The sequence below is a fragment of the Schistocerca cancellata genome, chromosome 1, assembly GCF_023864275.1.
Source record: "Schistocerca cancellata isolate TAMUIC-IGC-003103 chromosome 1, iqSchCanc2.1, whole genome shotgun sequence".
Classification (NCBI taxonomy): Eukaryota; Metazoa; Arthropoda; class Insecta; order Orthoptera; family Acrididae; genus Schistocerca; species Schistocerca cancellata.
Window position 1 is genome coordinate 1161206993 of NC_064626.1, and position 22491 is coordinate 1161229483.

Consider the following 22491-nt stretch of genomic DNA (forward strand, 5'->3'; position numbering starts at 1 on the left):
AGGGGAGATGTTTGTCCTTTCCAGGTTTCGGAACAGGAACGACGATAGCTTCCCGCCATCGTCTGGGAAAAGTACTGTTGGTCCAAATTCGATTATAAAGGCGAAGGAGGTAACGCAGACAATGGTATGATAAATGCAGCAACATTTGGATGTGGATACCATCCGGTCCTGGGGCGGAGGAGCGAGAAGAAGAGAGTGCATGTTGGAGTTCCCGCATGGAGAAAACAGTATTATAGCTTTCGTGATTTTGAGAGGAGAAAGCAAGAGGTTGCCCTTCCGCTGCACGTTTCTTCGGGAGAAATGCTGGCAGGTAATTTGAAGAGCTCGAAATCTCAGCAAAGAGTTGACCCAATGAGTTAGAAATTGCGACGGGGTCCACTAATGTATCATGCGCGACAGTGAGCCCAGAGACCGGGAAGAAACTAGGCGCGCCAGACAACCATCGAATCCGACTCCAAACTTCCAAGGAGGGAGTGAAGGTGTTAAATGAGCTAGTAAAGAAGTCCCAACTTGCCTTCTTGCTATCGCGGATGATGCGACGGCATCGCGCACGGAACTGCTTATAGCGGATACAGTTGGCCAAAGTAGGATGGTGTCTGAAAACGCGAAGAGCACGTCGCCGCTCACGTATTGCGTCACGGCATGCCTTGTTCCACCAAGGAACTGGGAGGGGGGGGGGGGGGGGGGGGGGGAGGCACCGGGGCAATTCGGAGGTGTAAGGTATTGAACGTTCCGCAGCTGTAAGAATAACGTCTGTAATATGAGTGACCTCATCGTCGACACTAGGAAAGTGACAGTGATCGACTGTCACTAGAGACGAAAAAAGTGTCCAATCAGCTTGGGCAAATTTCCAGTGTCGCGGGCGCATATATGGCAGTTGTGGCTGCAATCGAAGGACACATGGAAAGTGGTCACTCAAGTGTGTATCAGCAAGGGCGAACCATTTGAAGCGCCGAGCTAGCGGAACAGTACCGACTGAAAGGTCCAAATGAGAGAAATCTGTCATGGAGGCAGACAAAAATGTAGGGTCCCCAGTGTTGACGCAAACAAGATCCGCTTGGTGGAAGACGTCTATCAATAGTGAGCCACACGGACAAGGATGTGGAGATTCCCAAAGCGGGTGGTGGGCATTGAAGTCCCCAACCAGCAAATATGGGGGCGGAAGCTGACCAAGAAGATGAAGGAGATCAACTCGTGCCACTGGTGTGGATGATGGAATGTAGACAGTACAAAGAGAGAAGGTGTATCCAGAAAGGGAAAGACGGACAGTGACAGCTTGGAAGGAAGTGTTTAAGGGGATTGGGTGATAATGGAGAGTATCATGGAGAAGAACCATGAGTCCTCCATGTGCTGGAGTGCCCTCAACAGACGGGAGATCAAATTGGACTGACTGAAAATGGGGGAAAACAAAGCAGTCATGGGGACGCAGCTTTGTTTCCTGAAGACAGAAGATAACCAGCGAGTAGGATCGTAAGAGGATCGACAATTCATCCCGATTGGCTCGAATGCCGCGGATATTCCAATGGATAATGGACATAGGGTGGACAGAAAATGGAAGAATGTGACCAAGGTTGCCGTCAATTCAATGACTGCTCAGAGCTTGCAACCGACAGCGTGGAACGGCATTCAGCCGAAGGCAGAAGATCCTGATCCATAGGTTGTTCAGGAGTAGCTCCTGCCACCAGTGATCGGCCGGTTGATCGGCCGCCAGCAGTGCACCTTGGCGACACAGAAGACGGCCGAGGGCGGCTACCGCCATGTGGTGCTATAGAAGAGACATGCCGTGGCGGAGAAGGAGAGGAACTGGGTTTCTTATTAGCCTGCTTGGAAACAGGATGTTTAGATGAAGGAGGAACTGACGGTTGTGAAGTTGGGGTATGTAAAAAATCTTCACGAGTAGGCTCTTTTTTGGAAGTCTGGGTGTCTGACTTTTGGGCTCGAGATTTAGCAGAACCCGATGAAGGGTGAGCCCTAGAGTGAGCAGGTGAAAGTGGGGAGGTTGAACGGGCGATCTTTGCACTGGCTGATCTGATGACCGTGGCACTAAAGGTGAGATCACAAGTCTGCTTGGCCGCCTCCTTTGTTGGCCGAGGAGAGGCAAGAACACTGCTGTATTTACCTGTCTGAGGCACAGTGGGCTTTCGACTGGCGAATAATTTTCGAGCAGCAAAGGTCGACACCTTTTCCTTCACTATGATTTCCTGAATGAGCTTTTTGTCTTTAAAAATGGGGCAATCTCTAGAGGAAGCAGCGTGGTCACCCATACAGTCGATGCAACGAGGGGTTGGAGGTGGACAAGCACCCTCATGGGCATCCTTGCCACACGTAACACATTTGGCCGGATTGGAACAGGACTGACTGGTATGATTGAACCGCTGACACCGATAGCAACGCATACGGTTTGGGATGTAAGGGCAAACGGAAATTATCTCATAGCCCGCTTTTATGTTCGATGGGAGTTGAACTCTGTCAAATGTCGAGAAGACAGTACGGGTTGGAACAATGTTCGTGTCAACCCTTTTCATGATTCAATGAACAGCCGTTACGCCCTGGTCAGACAGGTAGTGTTGAATTTCCTCGTCAGACAATCCGTCGAGGGAGCGATCAGGACCTCACTGAAGCTGCCACTGAGGAGTGGGACCTCACATCTCAAGATAAACTTGATAATCTCTTCCAGAGTGTGCCTCACAGAGTGGAAGAACTCATCCATGTGTGGGCAGGACATACTCACTACTAAAGATTATCATCATGATGAGGTAAAGATTATCACTGTTGTTATTGCAAGATGTACACTTAAGAGAGGGTCTGCTGTGCTCTGCAAGGATTTTTTGTAACTAACCACAATTGTTGTTGTTTTCAGAAGGAACTATGTTTATTTTGTTAAAAAGGTATTTTAAAAACCTCAATTGGTTTATTATAAGAAGTCATTGTAGTAAACTCTATGATATTCCAGACTTTTGTTGAGGTGCGTATATTCTACTCCAGCCAGGGGCAGTCAAGGTTTTGCGATCACTGAGTACAGTTACTATGTGAGTCTGAGATGTGTATCCACTGAAGATAGTTACTGTCACGACTTTGAACTACTACTTGTAGAATTACATTAGGTTAAATGGAGCATATATAAGCACTGGCCTGGTGTTAAGAGGCATATATATTTTTAAATTGATGTTTGAGATAATCATTGTAAATATGCTTGAGGTGCAGTAAATTTAAAATGAAGTAAAACTTAAATTCATCCGTGTTGTTTCCAGTTATTTGGTAACCATTCAAAGCAGTTATTTAGTAGTCAGTGAGACAAGAAGACCATACAGAGGACTCCTGAGGCATCGAAATGTACAAGTGAGAAACGTTATAACTTGAATTGGTAGTTTTTGCTTCAATAAAATAAGTCCATCCACAAGTAACTCCCTTGGCACCCTCCTCATCCAAGTAAAACAAGCACTGCACATATGTCTGTAACAGGCAGAGTTCCATGACCCAACAGTCAAAACTGTATGTCATGAATAACAAACTGTACTGAAAACACCGCACAGAAAAGAAAGTCAAATAAAACTTTCGTTTGTGGGCACACAGCTTGAAGGCATGTTAAGGTAGCAATTTTCAATCATGATATAATTTGAGAACATACAGATATTTTTTATGATGATAATGGGTATGTTTAGCATGCTGCATACTCTATTTATATCAACAAAACTTTTAAATGTGCTAAAGGGTGAAGGAAATGAAACCATAACTTACATCCACCAGGCCACCATTTGTACGATGTTAATGTAGGAGAATTCAAAACAAATTCTTTAGTTTTAGGATCGTAATGTGCCGTTGTCTCCAGCCCTCTAATAAAAGTACCATGTCCCAGTTCCGTCTGAAAATAATGAAAGATGAAAGATATAAAACTAAAATTAGGGAACTTCTATGAGTTTCTTTACATTTAAAATGAATGACTAACAATTACATAATTCTTAACTCACACATATTTGTCTATATTGTTCAGTGATCCATTCCTGTAAACAGTTGCACAAATTTTAACACGTACTAATTTTGCTATATGATGTTTTCATAGAGCAATTTTTCCAGAAAAGTCAACATCAACTACCATCACAAAGAACTAGTAACATACAAACTTATAAATGAATGCACAAGGTGGCAACCTGTCATCAACAGTGCAGCTCTTCCATAATGTCAGCCTGACAACAGGATCCCTGTCAATACTGAAGCCAAGGAGTGAGTTGGTTGGTTGGTTTAGTGATTAAAGGGACCAAACTGTGAGGAAATCAAGGTTCCCACCCCCACCTACCCCCCCCCCCTCCACACACACACACACACACACACACACACACACACACACACACACACACACACAGAAAAGGCAAGTCAACAAAAGTACACACCATAGAAGGGCCTAGTGTACGAAACCCAGTGAAAGAAAATCTCAATGTCTACCAAATGTCAACAAAGCATTGAGAAAGGAACAAGGAAGAAGGAAAGGGGGGAAAGCAAGAAAAGTGAGTGAGGTGCTCTGTCCAGGGAGCAGAAAGAGGCCCAAAAGGCAGAAAGTGCGATGGGGGACATGTCCCTGCAACTTACGAGTGTCACCCCACACAAAAATACTAGGAAAAAACTACAAGCATGGACAGGGTGAGAGATGCACAAGAAAACAGAGGAAGAACACCATATCAAACAGAGCACATAAGAAGGGGAAACAAGAGGAGAAAAGGAGATAAGGTGAGGACTGGGGCAGACCGCCAAGCCCAGACAGCTTCTGTCCTTTTGGGGCAGAAGAGGCAATGGGCGTCCTGGCATCCCCTCAATGGGCCAACAAGGATGAGGCATCATCCCTTAGAGAAGAACCATAAAATCAGGTCAAACACTGAGGGATAGTGCATTAACACCAAGGATAGCGAATCAGGAAGATTATGCGTCTGCTGCAGGGCAGCTAAGTTAGGACAGTCCAGCAAATTGTGGACTACTGTAAAATGGGCACCACAGTGGCAGTGGGGCAGATCCTCACGATGGAGGAGATGATCATGAATCAGCAAAGCATGGCTGATGCGGAGACGACAAACAGTAGTTTGTTCAGCAAATTCAGAGTATGCCAGTCTGTATTCCTGATCCTTAGAACTTAACGGCATAATACTAATCGAATGTCTGATTCTGGAATACCAATCCCAAAAGGTGGCTTGCCAGTAGCCAATTTGGCCAGCCTGTAACTGAGTTCATTCCCCGAGACCCCAACATGACCCAGGGTCCAGATGAAGACCACTGAATGTGCACAATGTTCGAGGGCAGAAAAGGAGTCAGGTTCAGAGAAGCCGATCTCCATATGCAGTTTCCACGTAACCTGTTTGGCCAGCCTGTCAGCAAGTTTGTTGCCTCGGATTCTGAAGTGACCTGGGGTCCAGACAAACACCACAGAACAACTGGACCTTTCCAGGGCACAGATGGACTCCTGGATGGTCGCTACCAAAGGATGACGAGGGTAGCAGTGGTCGATAACTTCTAGGCTACTCAAGGGGAGAGTACACAAAAGAAACGACTCCCCAGGGCACGAATTGATGTGCTCAAGAGCACGAGATATAGCCACCAGCTTTACAGTGAAAACACTGCAGCCATCAAGCAAGGAATGCTGTTCAATATGTCGTCCATGGACATACGCAAAGCCAACGTGACCATCAGCCAATCAGCCATCGAGCCGTCAGTGCAAACCACTTCATGCACTTGGTACACGAAGAATCGACAGGAAATGGCAGCGAAGAGCCACGGGATTAACTGAGTCCTTAGGGCCATGTACTAGATCCAGGTGAAGTTGCGGCCTGAGTGTACACCATGGAGGTGTACATGAATGGACCTCAAGTATAGGTGGTAAAGGCAAGGACTCCAGTTCGGATCGTAGGGATCAAAAGCTAACTGCAATTATAAGCCCTGACCTGGGCTACTTATGCAGGAGATGAACTGCCATGGGTGGGAAAAGAAGACGGTAATTCGGATGTGTAGGAGAACTACGAACATGTGCAACATAACTGGCGAGCAGTTATGCATGCCTAACCTTCAATGGAGGGATCCCAGCTTCCACCAGGATGCTGGTCACCGGACTCATTCTAAAAGCTCCCATCACTAGTCAAATGCCACAGTGGTGCACTGTATTGAGTAAACGCAATGCTGAGGGCACCATCGAACTATAAACCAGACTCCCAGAGTCAAAGTGGGATTGAACAAGGGCTCTGTAGAGATGCAGCAGCATACAGCAATCTGTACCTTAGTTGGTGTTGCTCAGGCAGTGTAGAGCATTGAGCTGCTGCCAGAACTTCTGCTTAAGCTGACAAAGGTGAAGAAGCCAAGTCAACTGGGTATCAAAAACCTGTCCTAAGAATCGATATGTCTCCACTACAGTGAGTGGATCATCATTAAGGTAAAGTTCTGGTTTCGGACGAATGGTACGACACCGACAGAAATGCACGACTTTGCGGCTGAAAACTGGAAACCGTTGGCTAGAGCCCATGAATGTGCCTTGTGGATGGCTCCTTTTAGGTGCTGCTGAGCAACACCAGTACTGGTGGAGCAGTATGAAACGCAAAAGTCATCTGCATAGAGAGGAGGTGTGCTGGACGGCCCTACAGCTGCTGCTAGACCATCAATGGCCACTAAAAATAGAGATACATTCAATACAGAGCCCTGCGGGATGCCGTTCTCCTGGATATGGGGGACTATGGGAGGCACCACCTTGGTCACAGAAAAGTACAAAGCGACAGGAAATTTTGGATAAAAATTGGGAGTGGGCCCCAGAGACCCCACTCACATAATGTGGCAAGGATATGATGTTGCCAGGTCATGTCCTAAGCTTTTCGTAAATCAGAAAAGACGGCAACTAGGTGTTGGAGTCTGGAAAAGGCTGTTCGGATGGCAGACTCGAGGAACACAAGTTTATCAGTGGTAGAGCGACTCTGGCGGAAACCACGCTGTCATGGAGCGAGTAGGCCACTTGACTCCAGGACCAAACCTAGCCGCTGACACACCATATGTTCTAGCAGCTTACAAAGAACGTTGGTGAAGCTGATGGGCTGATAGCTATCAACATCAAGCGGGTTTTTGCAAGGTTTGAACACTGGTATGATGGTGCTCTCCCGCCTCTGCGATGGAAAGATGTCATTGCACCAGATCCGGTTGAAGATGATGAGGAGCTGTCACTTGTAGTCAGACGAGAGATGTTTAAGCATCTGACTGTGGATCCGATCTGGCCCAGGAGCTGTGTTGGGGCAATGTACAAGGGCATTGAGGAGCTCCCATTCTGTAAATGGGGAATTATAGGGTTCACTGTTGCATGTAGTGAATGAAAGGACTTTCCCTTCCATCCGCCCTTTGAGAATGTGAAAGGCTGGGGTTAATTCTCCAATGCAGAGACTCGAGCATAGTGCTCAGCAAAGTGCTCGGCAAAGTGCTCGGCAAAGTGCTCGGCAAAGTGCTCGGCAAAGTGCTCGGCAAAGTGCTCGGCAAAGTGCTCGGCAAAGTGCTCGGCAAAGTGCTCGGCAAAGTGCTCGGCAAAGTGCTCGGCAGTGATGGCTTTACCAATGAGCCATCTCATCTTTTGCCTGAAGTGGTCCAGCTAAAGGACTATGGGCCTTCATATCTCTGAAATATAAGTTCACTCAATCACTATTCTACTTCTCGATGTAACCATGCTAAGGATGACAGAGTTCACACACAATGTTGTAAGTGGTTCAACATGAACAGCCTAAGCATGCACTATGTCATCAATCACGACATGTTGGTCGTTATGAATGATCTATCTGCTGGCAAAATATGTGCACATAATTTTAACATGGTACAAAGCAAACTGATATTTACAACTTAATCATTTACTTAAACTTATATATATGTGAAAAGTAATTATTGGGAATGCAATGTGTGTTCTGGCTCACTTTGATTACATTTGTGATGTCAGATGAGCAAGGTCATCGATCTAGAGATGTTATCAGCCTTATAAGTGATGCTGTCATCCTTACCGGTGGCAAGCCACACCCCAATTTCACCTCCCCCTCCCCTATCTCCAACCAATCACAGCAAAGTATTAAAAATGAAAGAATCAAAAAAATCCAAAATGGTGGAAATAGCCCAATTGTGTTAGTACGAAATTTAAAATCTCTCATCTCTCCAGCTGATCACAGTAAAGTGTTCAAAGGAGGCATCCAGTTGGAAAGTAGTTTTAATAAATAATTGAATTTTTAAAAATCCAACTAGTCCAATTGTGAAACTTTCTGTCAGATTAACACTGTGTGCCGGACCGAGACTCAAACTTGGGACCTTTTCCTTTCGCGGGCAAGTGCTCTACCAACTGAGCCTCGTCTCCTACCTTCCAAACTTTGCAGAATCTCTCCTGCGAACCTTGCAGTCCAATTGTATTTGAATTACAGTGCACTCTGACATTGAGGTGACCTTCAAGGTAATCACATGATCATGCAGGTCAAACATGACATCATAAATGACCTCGACATATACACATAAAGTCATCATTCTTATTAGTGACATCATCACTCAATAAAATTAATCAATCAACTAATAAAATACCTTTAAAAAATCCTCTCTCTCAATTGTATTTTATAACCGCACTCCCTTTCCTCTCTCCAACCAATCATAGTGTAGTATTAAAATGATTTGTAAAACTGGCAACAGTTAGCTCTCGTGTAGAAATGATGCCAAGTTACATTATTTACAAAAGATATTTATCTCTGGTGTAAAAATGGTGCCAAAGTCACATTATTTGTGTACATGTACATACCTCTGACATAATATTAAAGTGATGCCATGCTCAAAGACATGCATAATGTACATAAAATGGTGCACAAACCCATATATGTATTTCAAACATTAAATTTTGTACTCTTTACCCACAAAACCTGTCTGCATTTGTACGTCAAAAAATACTGTACTCGTTAAGCTCATTTGTGGCCTCTGTCATGTAAAGTAATCATCTCCCCCCACCCCTTTCACTTCCACACACAAAAACTGTGTCAAGTTACCTTTTCATTGAAATATATTACTGGAAAAAAAACATACTTGGTTAGCATCCAAATACCAATAATATATATGTATATCAAAGGAATGTTGATATCAAACTTAATTTTCTGTCTAGTAACTTCAGAACGTCTTTCAATGTACACTATATTTGCTATGCATATGCTTCTTTTTCACATCAGTACATGAAAAAAGCACAAAGCTAGCAGAAGAAATACCTGCGCATATGTTCCAATGATGTCACAATTCCATGCTCTTCCAACCCAATATGCCTGTTGTTCCACATTTCCTTGGCCCATAATTGTTGGAATAAACATGACAAAGTGAAGCGCAAATGGATTTCCATCATTCAGAACCGCACTGCCAAGCATACCACCCAAAACTTGCCTAAAAGAGAAAAATAGTGGTAATATTTAATAGAAAGATATTCAAAATGGAGCTTTGTTCTTATTGCTACATATAATTTAAGTAGAGTTAATGGTGTTTTGTTTTGGAAGTAGCTGCAGCAGTTTAAAGTACATACCTGTAACCATCAACACTTCCACCTCCTCCACTGGACTCATTTACTTTCTTGAATAATGCACAAGCCTTCTTAATAGAATTCTCAAACTTCTCCTTGTGGCTCAGATATTCATTAGGAACGTCATCTCTAAGTTCTGCATCCGACAGGAAGAACTGTTCTGCAAGTTTAAACAGAAGCCTATAAGATTCACACCAAATCAAAGACTTAAAAAGTATATTTTACTTTTTAATAATAGTTTTCAAAACTCCACCAGCAGTACCTAGTGAATGGATTGAATAGCTGAGTAGTTGCTGTTGCTAGTCCCAAGCCTGAACAAGGTGGGTATAGAGAGCATTAAGGAAACATCATAAGGCAGCTTCTGCAGTTAAAAATCACAGCTGCCAAGAGATGCCTAATGCACTGTTGTATTTCACTAATGATATCTAATATTGTCAGATGTCGTGCTGAAAGTTTGCCGGTAAAAACATACTGAATCTTTAGGCCCAACACTTTACATCTCAGAGTGCCTAGTTTTGTGCCATGCCCTTATGACAACGTACTTCCTGTACCATGACGAATATTATGACATGACAGAAGGCACAGTGACGGTATCCCATTGTCTCCAGCTGTTGTGAACTACTTCATGGAGTACAATGGTAAGCAAGCCTGAACTCAGTGATGCTGCATGTCTTGCTTGCTACGCTATGTTGATGACATCCTAATGATATGACCTGATGGCGCAAATGCACTGCAGTGGTTCATCAGTCACATGCACGGTGTCCATCCAAATATTAAATTTACTATTGAGATTGAGAGGAATGGCAACCTACCCTTCTTGCATGTTTTAGATGAGTGAAGGCAGGAGGCTGGGGATCATCATTAGAGAAAACCAATGCACAGTGAACAGTACTTGAGCACAAACAGCTTTCACCACCCAGTATATGAGAAAGTGATAATTAACATGTCAGTATGCAGAGCAGGATTATTTCTCACAATAATCATCTGCAGTGTAGAATGAAATTTTTGCTCTGCAGCAGAGTGTGCACTGATATGAAACTGCCCAGCAGATTAAAACTGTGTGCCAGACAAACTCAAACTTGGAACCTTTGCCTTTCGTGGGCAAGTGCTCTACCAATGAGCTACCCAAGCATGTCTCATGACCCATCCTCACAGTTTCACTACTGCCAATACCTTGTTTCCTACCTTCCAAACTTCACAGTAGCTCTCCTGTGAAACTTCCAAGACTAGCACTACAGGAAGAAAGGATACCGCAGAGACGTGACTTAGCCACAAACTGGGGGATGTTTCCAGAATGAAAATTTTGCTCTGCAATGGCTTGTATGCTGATGTGAAACTTCCTGGCAGATTAAAACTGTGTGCCAGACCAAGACTCAAACTCAGGACCTTTGCCTTTCGCAGTGCTCTACCAACTGAGCTACCTAAGCATGACTCTCAATCCGCCCTCACACCTTTACTTCCTCCAGTACCTTGATTCCCACCTTACAGACTTCACAGAAGCTCTCCTGCGAAGCTTGCAAGATTGTCACTCCTGGAAGAAAGGATATTGTGGAGACATGCAAGTTCCACAGGAGAGCTTCAGTGAAGGTTGCAAGGTAGGATACAGTAATGTTGTGAGGATGGGCTGTGAGTTGTACTTGGGTAGCTCAGTTGGTAGAGCACATGCCCACAAAGGGAAAAGGTCCTGAGTCGTAGTTTTGGTCCTGCACATAGTTTTAATCTGCCAGGAAGTTTCATATCAGTGCACACATTGCTGCAGAGTGAAACTCTGCAATATCCTTTCTTCCAGGAGTGCTACTGTTGCAAGTTTCACAGGATAGCTTTTGTGAAGTTTGGAAAGTAGGAGACAAGGTACTGGCGGAAGTAAAGCTGTGAGGATGGGTTATGAGTCATGCTTGGGTAATTCAGTCGGTAGAGCACTTGCCCATGAAAGGGAAAGGTCCCGAGTTTGAGTATTGCTACAGCACACAGTTTTAATCTGCCAGGATGTTTCCTCTACCATCTAAATTGCAACATTTAAAGACATGTGTCAGGGAAAAGGTTACATCAACTGGGACACTGCAAGGGACTTCACATGCCACCGACATAGGACACCCCATGAATAGCAAAAAGAACCCAAGCTAGCTGCATTCCTTTCATATTGTGTGGCCATGAGCAGCAGTATAGGATGTGTGCTGCAGACACATGGACTGAGAGTAGTGTCCCAGCCTGTCTCCGAGATACACACAGGTAAAGGTGATGTAATTCTGTTGTGATCCCTGCGTGGCAGCATCTGTATAACTATTCACACTGTTGCTGAGCACTTGTGACATATTAAACACAAAAAGCTTGAGAAGTTGGCCATAAATGAACGTCGCCTGGAAAACAGACAAAGAATACTATTTGAAAAGATGAGTTTCTTGGCTTATACATTGCCATTTTGGGATTTCATCATAAAGGAGGTCACCAAAATTAGAATAAACCAAAATTTTAATGGGGACTAGGGGTACACTTGGTAGGTCACGGGGATGGACTTTGGACGTCAAACAAAAGCAAAAATAGGTTATTTGAATGCTTGTGGATGAAGGGGTGGGGGGCAACAGTTCCAAATGTGGTGCCTGTTCCTCCTGCTACTGATGTCACTGGTTTCACAGTAGGCCAGAGCTTGTATGAGTGCCCAATTTGCCTTCCTGCACTTGTGCACTTTGGTCCTCTCTGGAAAGTTCCACTCACTGCTATCACACCTACATAAGTAGCAAACCATCTCATTCCCAGTAATCGGTGGCTCTTTTCCCTTGATGATGACAGCAATGATCACCATCAAAAGCTCGAGTGTTCTATTTGAAGTGACGCTTATATACCAAACAGATTTTATGAGTATTTGTATGAGTATGAGTTGATCAGTTCCCACTGTGGCTCATTGATATTATAGTCATTTTTTGTTTTGGAAAGTGCACAATCTTACATTTCTCAACATTTGAAGCAAGCCATCAATCTCTGTACCACTTTGAGATTTTATGAAGATCTGACTGTATATTTGCACAGTCTCTTTCAAACAGTTAGTTTGATAGATAACTGCAACATTTGTGAAAAGTTTGAGGTTATATTAACATTATCTATAGGGTCATTCCTTCAGTTATGCTTGCCTATCTTCTAGGCTACTTCCAAGATGTGTTATTAGGTGTGTTAGCTATTGACTGCTATAATTGATTATTTACATGTTTTCTTTAATAAGGGAGCTCTCAAATTCTTTAACTTAATTCCTGTTTTATCTTTTAACTACTGTATATAAAGATTTAATTTTTCTACCTGAGTAATTAATTTAAGACATTATTCAAATTTATTTCCTTAATGTTTTGATCAATATCCATATGACAGCACAATATTTCTTGTAATATAGAATTAGTTTTCTGTTTTTCCTAACTATTTCATAAAATCTCCTTCTCCTTGCACATAATTCGACGTTCTAATGTTCAAAGACTAATATGCTACAATTGAAGCCATTTTGGAAAAAGTGAAAATCAGTTATTGGTCAGTTTTCAACATCATGCACAATATTTTGAACACTACAAAGGCTGCTGCTCACTGGATTGTGTAACTCCTCTCAACCATTCAAAAAGCCCTCCAAATGGAAGCAGCAGTGGAAATGTTACAGTTATATCAAGCCAATCAGGATGGCATCTTTAGCTTCCTAATCACCATGTAATTCTGGATATTTCCTGGCAATATATTGTAAAATGTTTTAATAATAAATATGTGTGTTTCCAGTTTTTATTGAAAAACATGTTTTACCAGTTTCAGATTATATATATGTTTCTAGCTCTGTCTAGTAAAGCGTAGTGGTTTTTTAAGCTGAGCTTCCAGATGATGGCAGATTTTTCACTGTTTAAGCCCTTCTCCCTTCACTGGAGGTATAGCACAAGTTGTACGACGTACACAAAACTGGGTTTTGTAGTTCAAGCGAAATGGTTATATCCATAGATAGATGCTTTTCGTCGTCATTGTCATCATCATCATGTTACAGCTCCAGTTCCCTGGGTGCAGGTGAAAAGCCTTTTACACCTTTTTTATTGTTCTACAGCTCTTCCTCGTGAACCCCATCCCAAAGGAGACCACTTTTGTCACAATGTCCTTCTTCACTAAGTCGATTCTTGGCTGTCTGAAATGTCTTTCCCGATTTGTAATCATTTCAAGGAATTTCTTTGCTTTCCTGTTTCCTTCCATCTGTTTCGCATTATCATACCATCTTAATCTTGACTCGTGCAGTTTTTCCGGTACACTGAGTTTACATCTGCATCCATTCTCTTCCTAACAATTTCAGTTCAGCAGCTTTGTTGCTTTTAGTCTATAAAAAGTTACAGAAATGGATTGCAAACTGGGCATAGGAAATGTGATTCATTCTGACACACTACGTTAATCATATTCACAACTAAGTCTTTGATCTCCTTACATGCCAAGAAAGCAGCAGCACTTTCAATATCAGCACTTGGAGCAGACTTCTAACTAAAGTGCCTTATATATCTCACAAAGCCTACAAAATGTTTTAAATGGGTAAGTTGCATTTCATTGAAAACCTTTCCATTTTAGCAGGAAGAAGAAACTGTGTATAAAGTATTATCTGTTTCCTAAGAGTTCAAGATTTTAATCCCCACTATTAGTTACACAAGGCCTCCACATTAGCAGCTTCACCAGTCAGTTGCTCCTGGTGGTGACTGTTGGGGAAGCCATTGGTTGGTTGGTTGGTTTGGGGTATAAAGAGACCAAACTACAGGGTCGTAAGTTCCTAGTTCATTTCCTGGGATTCCAACGTGGCCTGGGGTCCACACAAACACGGAACGACTGGACCATTCCAGGGCATAGATGGACTCCTGGATGGTCGCTACCAAAGGATGACGGGAGTAGCACTGGTCGATAGCTTGTAGGCTGCTCAAGGAGTCAGTACACAGAAGAAATGACTCACCAGGACATGCGCGGATGTGCTCAAGAGCATGAGAAATGGCCGTCAGCTCTGCAGTGAAAACACTGCAGCCATCTGGCAAGGAGTGCTGTTCAATATGTACTCCATGAACAAACATGAAGCCAATGTGACCATCAGCCATCAAGCCGTCAGTGTAAACCATTTCATGGTCCCTGTACATGTCAAGAATCAAGAGGAAATGACAGCAGAGAGCTGTGGGGTTAACCGAGTCCTTAGGACCATGTGAAAGGTCTAGGCGAAGCTTCAGCCTAGGTATACACCATGGAGGTGTACATGAATGGACCTAGAGTATAGGTGGTAAAGGCAAAGACTCCACTTCTGACAGAAGAGATTGGACGCGAACCGCAATCTTAAGCCCTAACCTGGGCCTCCGATGTGGGAGATGAACCACCATGGATGGGAAAAGGAGACAGTAATTCGGATGCTCATGGGAACTATGAATGTGTGTAATGTAACTGGCGAGCAGTTGTGCACACCTAACCTTCAATGAAGGGACTCCGGCCTCCACCAGGATGCTGGTCACCAGACTCGTCCTAAAAGCTCCTGTTGCCAGTTGAATGCCATAGTGGTGCACTGGGTCGAGTAAATGCAATGCTGAGGGTGCCAGCGAATCATAAACCAGACTCCCATAGTCAAGGCCGGATCGAACAAGGGCTCCAGCAATATAGAGCGATCTGCACCCCAGTTGGTGCTGCTCAGGCAGCGGAGGGCATTGAGGTGCTGCCAGCACTTCCGCTTCAGCTGACGAAGATGAGGAAGCCACGTCAATCGGGCATCGAAAACCAGTTCTAAGAATCGATAAGTCTCCACTACAGTGAGCGGATCATCGTTAAGGTAAAGTTCTGGTTCCAGATGAATGGTACGACGCCGACCGAAGTGCATGCCTTTTCGGCTGAAAACTGGAAGCCGTGGGCTAGAACCCATGACTGCGCCTTATGGATGGCTTCCTGTAGGCTATGCTCAGCAACACCAGTACTGGAGGAGCAGTACGAAATGCAGAAGTCGTCTGCATACAGAGAAAGTGAGATCGATGGCCTGACAGCTGCTGCTAGACCATTAATGACCACTAAAAATAGAGAAACTCTCAATACAGAGCCATGCGGGACCCCATTCTCCTTTATATGGGGGGAACTATGGGATGCATGACTTGGACACAGAAAAGTACAAAGCGACAGGAAATTTTGGATAAAAATTGGGAGTGGGCCCCAGAGACCCCACTCATATAATATGGCAAGGATATGATGTCGCCAGGTCGTGTCCTAAGCTTTTTGTAAATCAGAAAAGACGGCAACCAGGTGTTGGAGTCTGGAAAAAGACCGTTCGGATGGCAGACTCGAGGGAAACTAGATTGTCAATGGTAGAGCAACCCTGGCGGAAACTGCCCTGGCATGGAGCCAGTAGGCCACATGACTCCAGGACCCAACACAACCACCAACTTACCATATGTTCTAACAGCTTACAAAGAACATTGGTGAGGCTGATGGGTCGACAGCTATCAACATCAAGCAGGTTTTTACCGGATTTGAGCACTGTATTGATTGTGTTTTCCTGCCATTACCCATTACGATGGAAAGACGCCATCACACCAGATACCAGGTCCAGTTGAAGATGACAAAGATATGTCACTTGTAGTCAGACAAGAGATGTTTTATCATCTAATTGTGGATCCAATTTGATCCAGGTGCTGTGTCGGGGCAATGTGCAAGGATGGTGAGGAGCTCCCACTCTGTAAATGGAGCAGTATAGGGTTCACTGTGATGTTTAGTGAACGAGAGGGATTTCCTTTCCATCTGCTGTTTGAGGGTGCGAATTGCTGGGGGATAATTCTTTGAGGCAGAGGCTCGAGCACAGTGTTCAGCAAACTGCTAGGCAATAGCTTTTCAGTAGATAACACACCATTGATGTAAACGCCAGTAACACCTGTCGGGGTCTGGTACCCACACCACAAACATGTCTGATCTTTGTCCAGACTAGGGAAAGTGACGCATGAAACCCAATGGTTGAGACATACCTCTCCCAACATACCTGTTTCTGTCTTTTTATAAGTTGGCGAACACGGGCATGGTGCCATTTAAAAGCTATTAGGTGCTCTAGGAAAGGGTGCCGCCTATGTTACTGTAGAGCTCACCAACACTCTATAATGGCCTCAGTGACTACCAAAGTACTGACTTTCCCTGGGGACACCCTAAAGAACAAGGGATCATGTTTTCCACCACAGAAACGATCATTCTAGTGACCTGCTCAACTACCACATTGATGATTGATGGTACCATGTGGGGGAGATTCAACGGTGACAGCAGAGGTGAAAGCTTCCCAGTCTGCCTTGTTTAAAGCCCATCTTTTTAGATGTCTGGGGTATGGTGCTGGGGGAGTGACAGAAAGATGGGAAAGTGCTCACTACCACACAAGTCATCGTGAGCTCTCCAGTGGACAGATGGGGTGCCATGAGCCACAATTAAATGTGTGGGGGCCCCAGTATTTAAGAGGCAGAGGTCGAGTTGAGACGGGAAAGTTTCGACATCTCTACCTCAGGCAGTAGGCACAGTGCCACCCTACAAAGGGTTATGGGCGTTATAATCTCCCAAAAGTGGGAAAGGTTTACGGAGTTGATGAATCAGTGCAGCCAATGTGTTCAGGGGCAGTGCACCATCTGGAGGAAGATATACGTTGCAGACAGGTATTTCCTCTGTCGTCCTTTCCTGACAGCCACAGCTTCAAAGAGGGGTTTGAAGCGGCACAGGTTCAGTGCATACTGAGTTCAGGACATATGACACAAACTCCACCTGACACTTATTATAGTGTTTCCTGGAGGGCTATGCAGAAAGCTTAACTGTTGCCATAGCTCAGCCAGGCGGTGGAAAAAACTGCAGCAATTCCACTGGAGGATGGCGTTATCAAAAGGTTGGGAAGGCACGAAGCATGCAAGGAGGCAGGTTATGCCTCAGGATCACCTGCTGCCACCAATTGAGTATTTGTATCCATTCCTTTTGTGGATGAGGCATCAGTGAGATCCAGGTCCTCAGAGGACGCTGAGATCTCCACCTCATCTGCAGGTGCAGAACTGGTAGGGACTGGTGGTGTTGGGGCCACCAGAGGGTGCTTTTTTCTTAGCATACTTCTTTGTTTGCTTGCCCTCTCGCTTCTCCTTAGGGGCTTGCTGGGAGGACTTTCTAAAGTAGCTTCAGGCACAGAGGAAGACCATGAAGCTCTTCGTCCAGCAGCTTTTGGCTCCTTTAGCCACTGGCGAGTGTCTGCTGTGGCATTAGTGGATACCTTCGGAGAGAGGGTCCCAAGGGACCCCTTCTGCATGAGAGGAGCCAGAGGAGGCTGTTGCTTCTCTGGCTGGGGGGAGGGGACCGATGTCCCCTGCATTTGGGGGGTGGGGGGTGGAGGAGGAGTCTTGCTCCCAAAATGGGTACTGTGCAGTTTGGCAAGTGGGGGGAGTGCTGCTCTCTACAGTTGATAGAAGTGGGAGGAGACGCACAGGGAGTATTTGGATGCGGTGAACGTCCACAGTTTCGACATGTGGTGCTGGAAGTGCAGCGGGAAGACATGTGTCTGAATTTCCAGCACTTAAAGCATCGCATAGGGGGAGGGACGTATGCTTTAATGTCACAGCAATAAACCATCACCTTGACCTTTTCAGGCAATGAATCACCCTCAAAGGCCAAGATGAAGGCATTGGTAGCAACCCTGTCGTCTTTGGGTCATCTGTAAATGCACCAGATGAAATGAACACCCCTCCGTTCTAGACTGGCGTGGAGCTCGTCGTCAGACTGCAAGAGAAGGTCGCGATGGAAAATAATCCCCTCGACGGTGTTGAGGCTTTTATGGAGAGTGACGGAAACAGGAATATCACCCAGCTGGTCACAAGTAAGTAACACCTGGGACTGGGCTGGGGATACTGTCTGAATCAAGACTGCACCACTTCTCATCTTGGACAGCGCTGTCACTTCCCCAAACTTATCCTCAAGATGTTCAACAAAAAATTGAGGCTTCATAGTTAGAAAAGAGTTCCCATCCATTCTGCTTCAGACTAAATACCAAGGCGAATATGGCTCCCTTCTTTCTGTAGCCCTAAGTTCCTCCCATCTTGTAGTGCAAGAGGGAAGTGATTTAGATCATATCTGTCAGCATTGTACTCAATCTTGCCCTTCTTAGACTCTGCTGGCGCCGTACAGACACCAGCACGAGATGACTTAGTCCACTTCATTGCGGGTCATCCGCCCTGATACCACACACTCTGATCACGGGCTCTCCTCACGGGTGCCACCCAGCCACATCAAAGGCCACCTGGCATGATGGCCATTGCAGGGAGTCCTGGTGCCCCAGGAAAACAGGCATCTACTCATTGGCATACATGGGAAGTTTACAGCGCAGGCATCAGCAGTGCAATTCCTGTGTTGTCAGGGGGCTACCACTAAATGGGTATATGATGGCCCCAGCACAATGGACTGGCTACTGTGTTAGATATTGGGTGCAGAGAAATCCAATACTGTCATGGGGGCGAAAGAGGACAGGAGACAATGGAAGAAGATGACATACCCAGGAAATTGTCCTTGCCCAAATAGTTGAATTGCAGGTGACAAGAGGTTCAGGAGGTCAAATCTAAGGACACTATGAATAACTCATGCACCTCGTAAGGCGTCCTTCCCCATATGGCCCGCACTTCTGTAGGATTTGGGAAGTGGCACGTCAAACCATAAAATGGGACTTGAACTTATAGGACCGGAAAGTGTGAGACTCCTTCTAGTCGACTCTTACGACAGGAACGGGGAAGCCGTTGAAAGGTCACGCTCACACCCAAATCAGGTGTGACAAGACAGAGAATATTTTATCCAAAGACGTTGACACGAGAAACTTTCTTCCAGCAAAAACTTTCATGGAGTCAAAATTCTGAATCATCATGGATGAAATCACGTTGTTAATGAATTTCTTGCTGGCCTACAGAACTAATTCCCCCAATCACAGAGTCATTCAGACATAAAATTCTTAGCAAAGATTTTTGACCACCTTCACGACTAGTCGAAAATCTTTTCTCAGTATTCTTTTGACTTCAGAAAATAGCTGCATACAGCCACCAGCATAAAAGTACACGATATGTACAAATTTTCAGCACATTTCAGTAGCCCACACTATGTCTGTAAACACTTATCGCAGAGTAACTTCATGCTCAACCGTGGTTGTACTGATATGTTACTGCAAGAAGGGCTGTCAGCATGCGAAGTTCTGCCTCATAGTGGTTGTGTGAGATCAACAGTACCAGGTGACAATCACTACCGACAAATTAGAGCTTGTGGGCACAATGATGAGACTGCAACAGAACACGAGTGCAACTGGTAGCTCTGTGTCAATTCGGACAATAAATAACTGATCAATCTGGTTTCTCATTATGAACAACAGTACAAATGCTGCAGCATCGTAGTCCACAAAGAAGATGGACAAGTTATTCCTTAAAATGGAATTCATGTTAATGGCATTGGGGTCTCTTCACTGCATGTCAGGATTCATCTGAGGCCTGATTTTCATCACAGATATTTGTGGAGGCGGCTAGGCATCAGCATCTGTCTCAAGCATGCTGTCCGACCTGTTGTAAGATGAGGGTAGACTCGCTCCTCTCATCCTGGAGATCTACCCTTCCTTATTAACCTCGCCAACCTAATCCTCCTACCCCATACAGAGAATAGTTCTGAAAGCTAGTGCAGCATCTTGTACTTTTACGCAGGATAGTCAATAAATTAGCTATACTTTCATCATAACACACCTTTAAATTTCTCGCACTGCCTTCTGTGCATGCATGCGTACAGTTGTACCACTGCAATCATGCATGTGACTTTCAATGCCAAACACATTAACTGCATTCTCTTAGTTACACCATTAACATGTCCGCTCTACTACTAGTTTGCACCAAAGATGTGTGATGATCTTTGGTTGCATGGCGTGAAAGGAGCTGAAATTCTTCATAGACTTTCAGCACAATACAGGGACTGTACTATGTCATGGCAGTATTTATTTGCTGATTGAGATGTCTGAAAGTTGCTAGACTAGTGTGACACATGAAGAGGGCGCAGGATGCCCATCAACGTTCACCGTGGCCTGAAAGACTCAACGAGCTCAGGAGATGGGTTTAGCAGATAGTCAGGTTACTATTGACACGGCAGCATCTTCTTCAAATGTAGGTCATGGTTCTGCCTATCAAATCATCTATAACTGATACTGAACCACAGCGTTTAAGCACAGTGGGTATCAAGACAGCTTACTTAAGAACTCAAGGCACAATATGTTGACATTCCTATTCTTACTCAACTGTTTCAACAGCGAAGGTGATTCACTTTTGATGAAATGTGAGTTTACCACTATAAGCCAGAGTCAAAACATCAAAGTATGGTGTAGAAACACGCTGTATCACCAAACATGAAAAAATTGAAGACTCTGCAATCAGCAGGAAAGGCTATGCATGCAATTCTTTGCATTGCTAATGGACCTAAACTAGGAGAGGACATGACAAAGGGAACAACCATCAGCAAAATGTTTTACAGTGAATTGTTGGAAAATAAGCTAAAGCTATCAATTCTCACCAGATGATACAGTCTGTTGTCAAAGAATGTGTTACTATTGGATGTCAACATCCACCAGTACACAGCTCACCACACCGCTGATGCCATCAAGAAACTGTATTTTGAACTGCTGGAACACCCTCCCTACATTCAAAGATCTTGCTCTCTCCAACTTTAATATGTTTGGGCTTCTCAAGAATGCTTTGTAAGATCACTGATTTTCCTCAGATGTGCAGGGGCAGAAAGCAGTGCAAAAGTGGTTTTGCAATCAACTGAAAACCTTCTTTGAACGTGCAAGTTTCTGGATCGCTGGTCCAAGTGCATTGAAAAGGACCGAGACTAGGATGAAAAGTAAGGTACATGCCAGACACCCTTTTTCGTGTTGCAGAATGAAAAGTAAAGACCATTTTTTACAGTCCCTCGTATATACACCTACTGGCAGTAGTGGAGGTAGGCTTAAGTACTGGCAAGCAGTTATGTTTCATACTTTTATATCAGTGGCATACCTGCAACATTTGGTTTCAAGTTTTCTCCATGCCTCTTAAGAGGTTATTTATGTGCCTATGGATTCCAATGCCACTCTAAATAAATATATTTGCCAACTGTTGACTTGAGTAAAAAATGATATGTTTATGATTGCTTAATGCACATTCAGATACGACAGAATCTATACATATTATTAAAAAATGTGTGTGTGTGTGTGTGTGTGTGTGTGTGTGTGTGTGTGTGTGTGTTTTCCTCATCTCCTCCTAAACCACAGGACGAATTTCAACCAAACTTGGTGCACATATCCCTTACTGTGACGCAATAATCACTGTTAGGGTACGAACCATCTACCTATCATAGTTTTCAGGAGGTATGACATCATAAACAATGAGATGAGTGAAAAATTGCTACAGCATGCAGGACATTTTAATACATTTTTTTCTTTGCCACTAAGACACTACTACTGTCGAATCAACTTAAGAAAATCCCCGACAGCTGGTGGTGCTCTTGACAGCTTTCAACTACGAAGCACAAATGGCTGTATGTAAGGGAAACAGCTGTCTATAGAGCTATGAAAAGGCAATGCGTAGAGATGTTTACGAAATCACATTGCAGACACATGAAGACATTATGCATATTTCTCTGTACAATTATTTTATTATTTCAAATGCATTTTCACAAATACCTGGAAATGAATTTTTTTTTATATTACACTACAAGTATAGTCCATTTCTTGTTTTCATTTTTGATTGAAAATTGGCAAAATGAATACACAGGTAATGCCCAGTTTGTCAGCTAGTTTTTCATATACAGCCATCAATAAAGTGTTTTGTGCTCCAGAATCTTAACACTTTCAGTACACCGATACATGAGATGCAATAAATTCCTGCAATGCACATTTTTCTGCAGGTACACAAAACGTGTATACACTCCTGCAGTGGGAAGCATTTTAAAGAGTGGTGACT

General features: G+C 44.1%; 1 protein-coding gene across 1 annotated transcript in view; it reads right to left on the minus strand.

Moving 5' to 3' along the window:
• LOC126093545 (probable peroxisomal acyl-coenzyme A oxidase 1) overlaps nt 1–22491 on the minus strand; it is a 96486-nt gene that overhangs the window by 60482 nt on the left and 13513 nt on the right. Inside the window, exons 2-4 of the mRNA XM_049908728.1 lie at nt 9530–9686; nt 9225–9393; nt 3739–3862 (exon numbers count right to left, since the gene is read on the minus strand). Coding sequence (XP_049764685.1) covers nt 3739–3862; nt 9225–9393; nt 9530–9686 — 450 coding nt within the window. The remainder of the gene's footprint in view (nt 1–3738; nt 3863–9224; nt 9394–9529; nt 9687–22491) is intronic.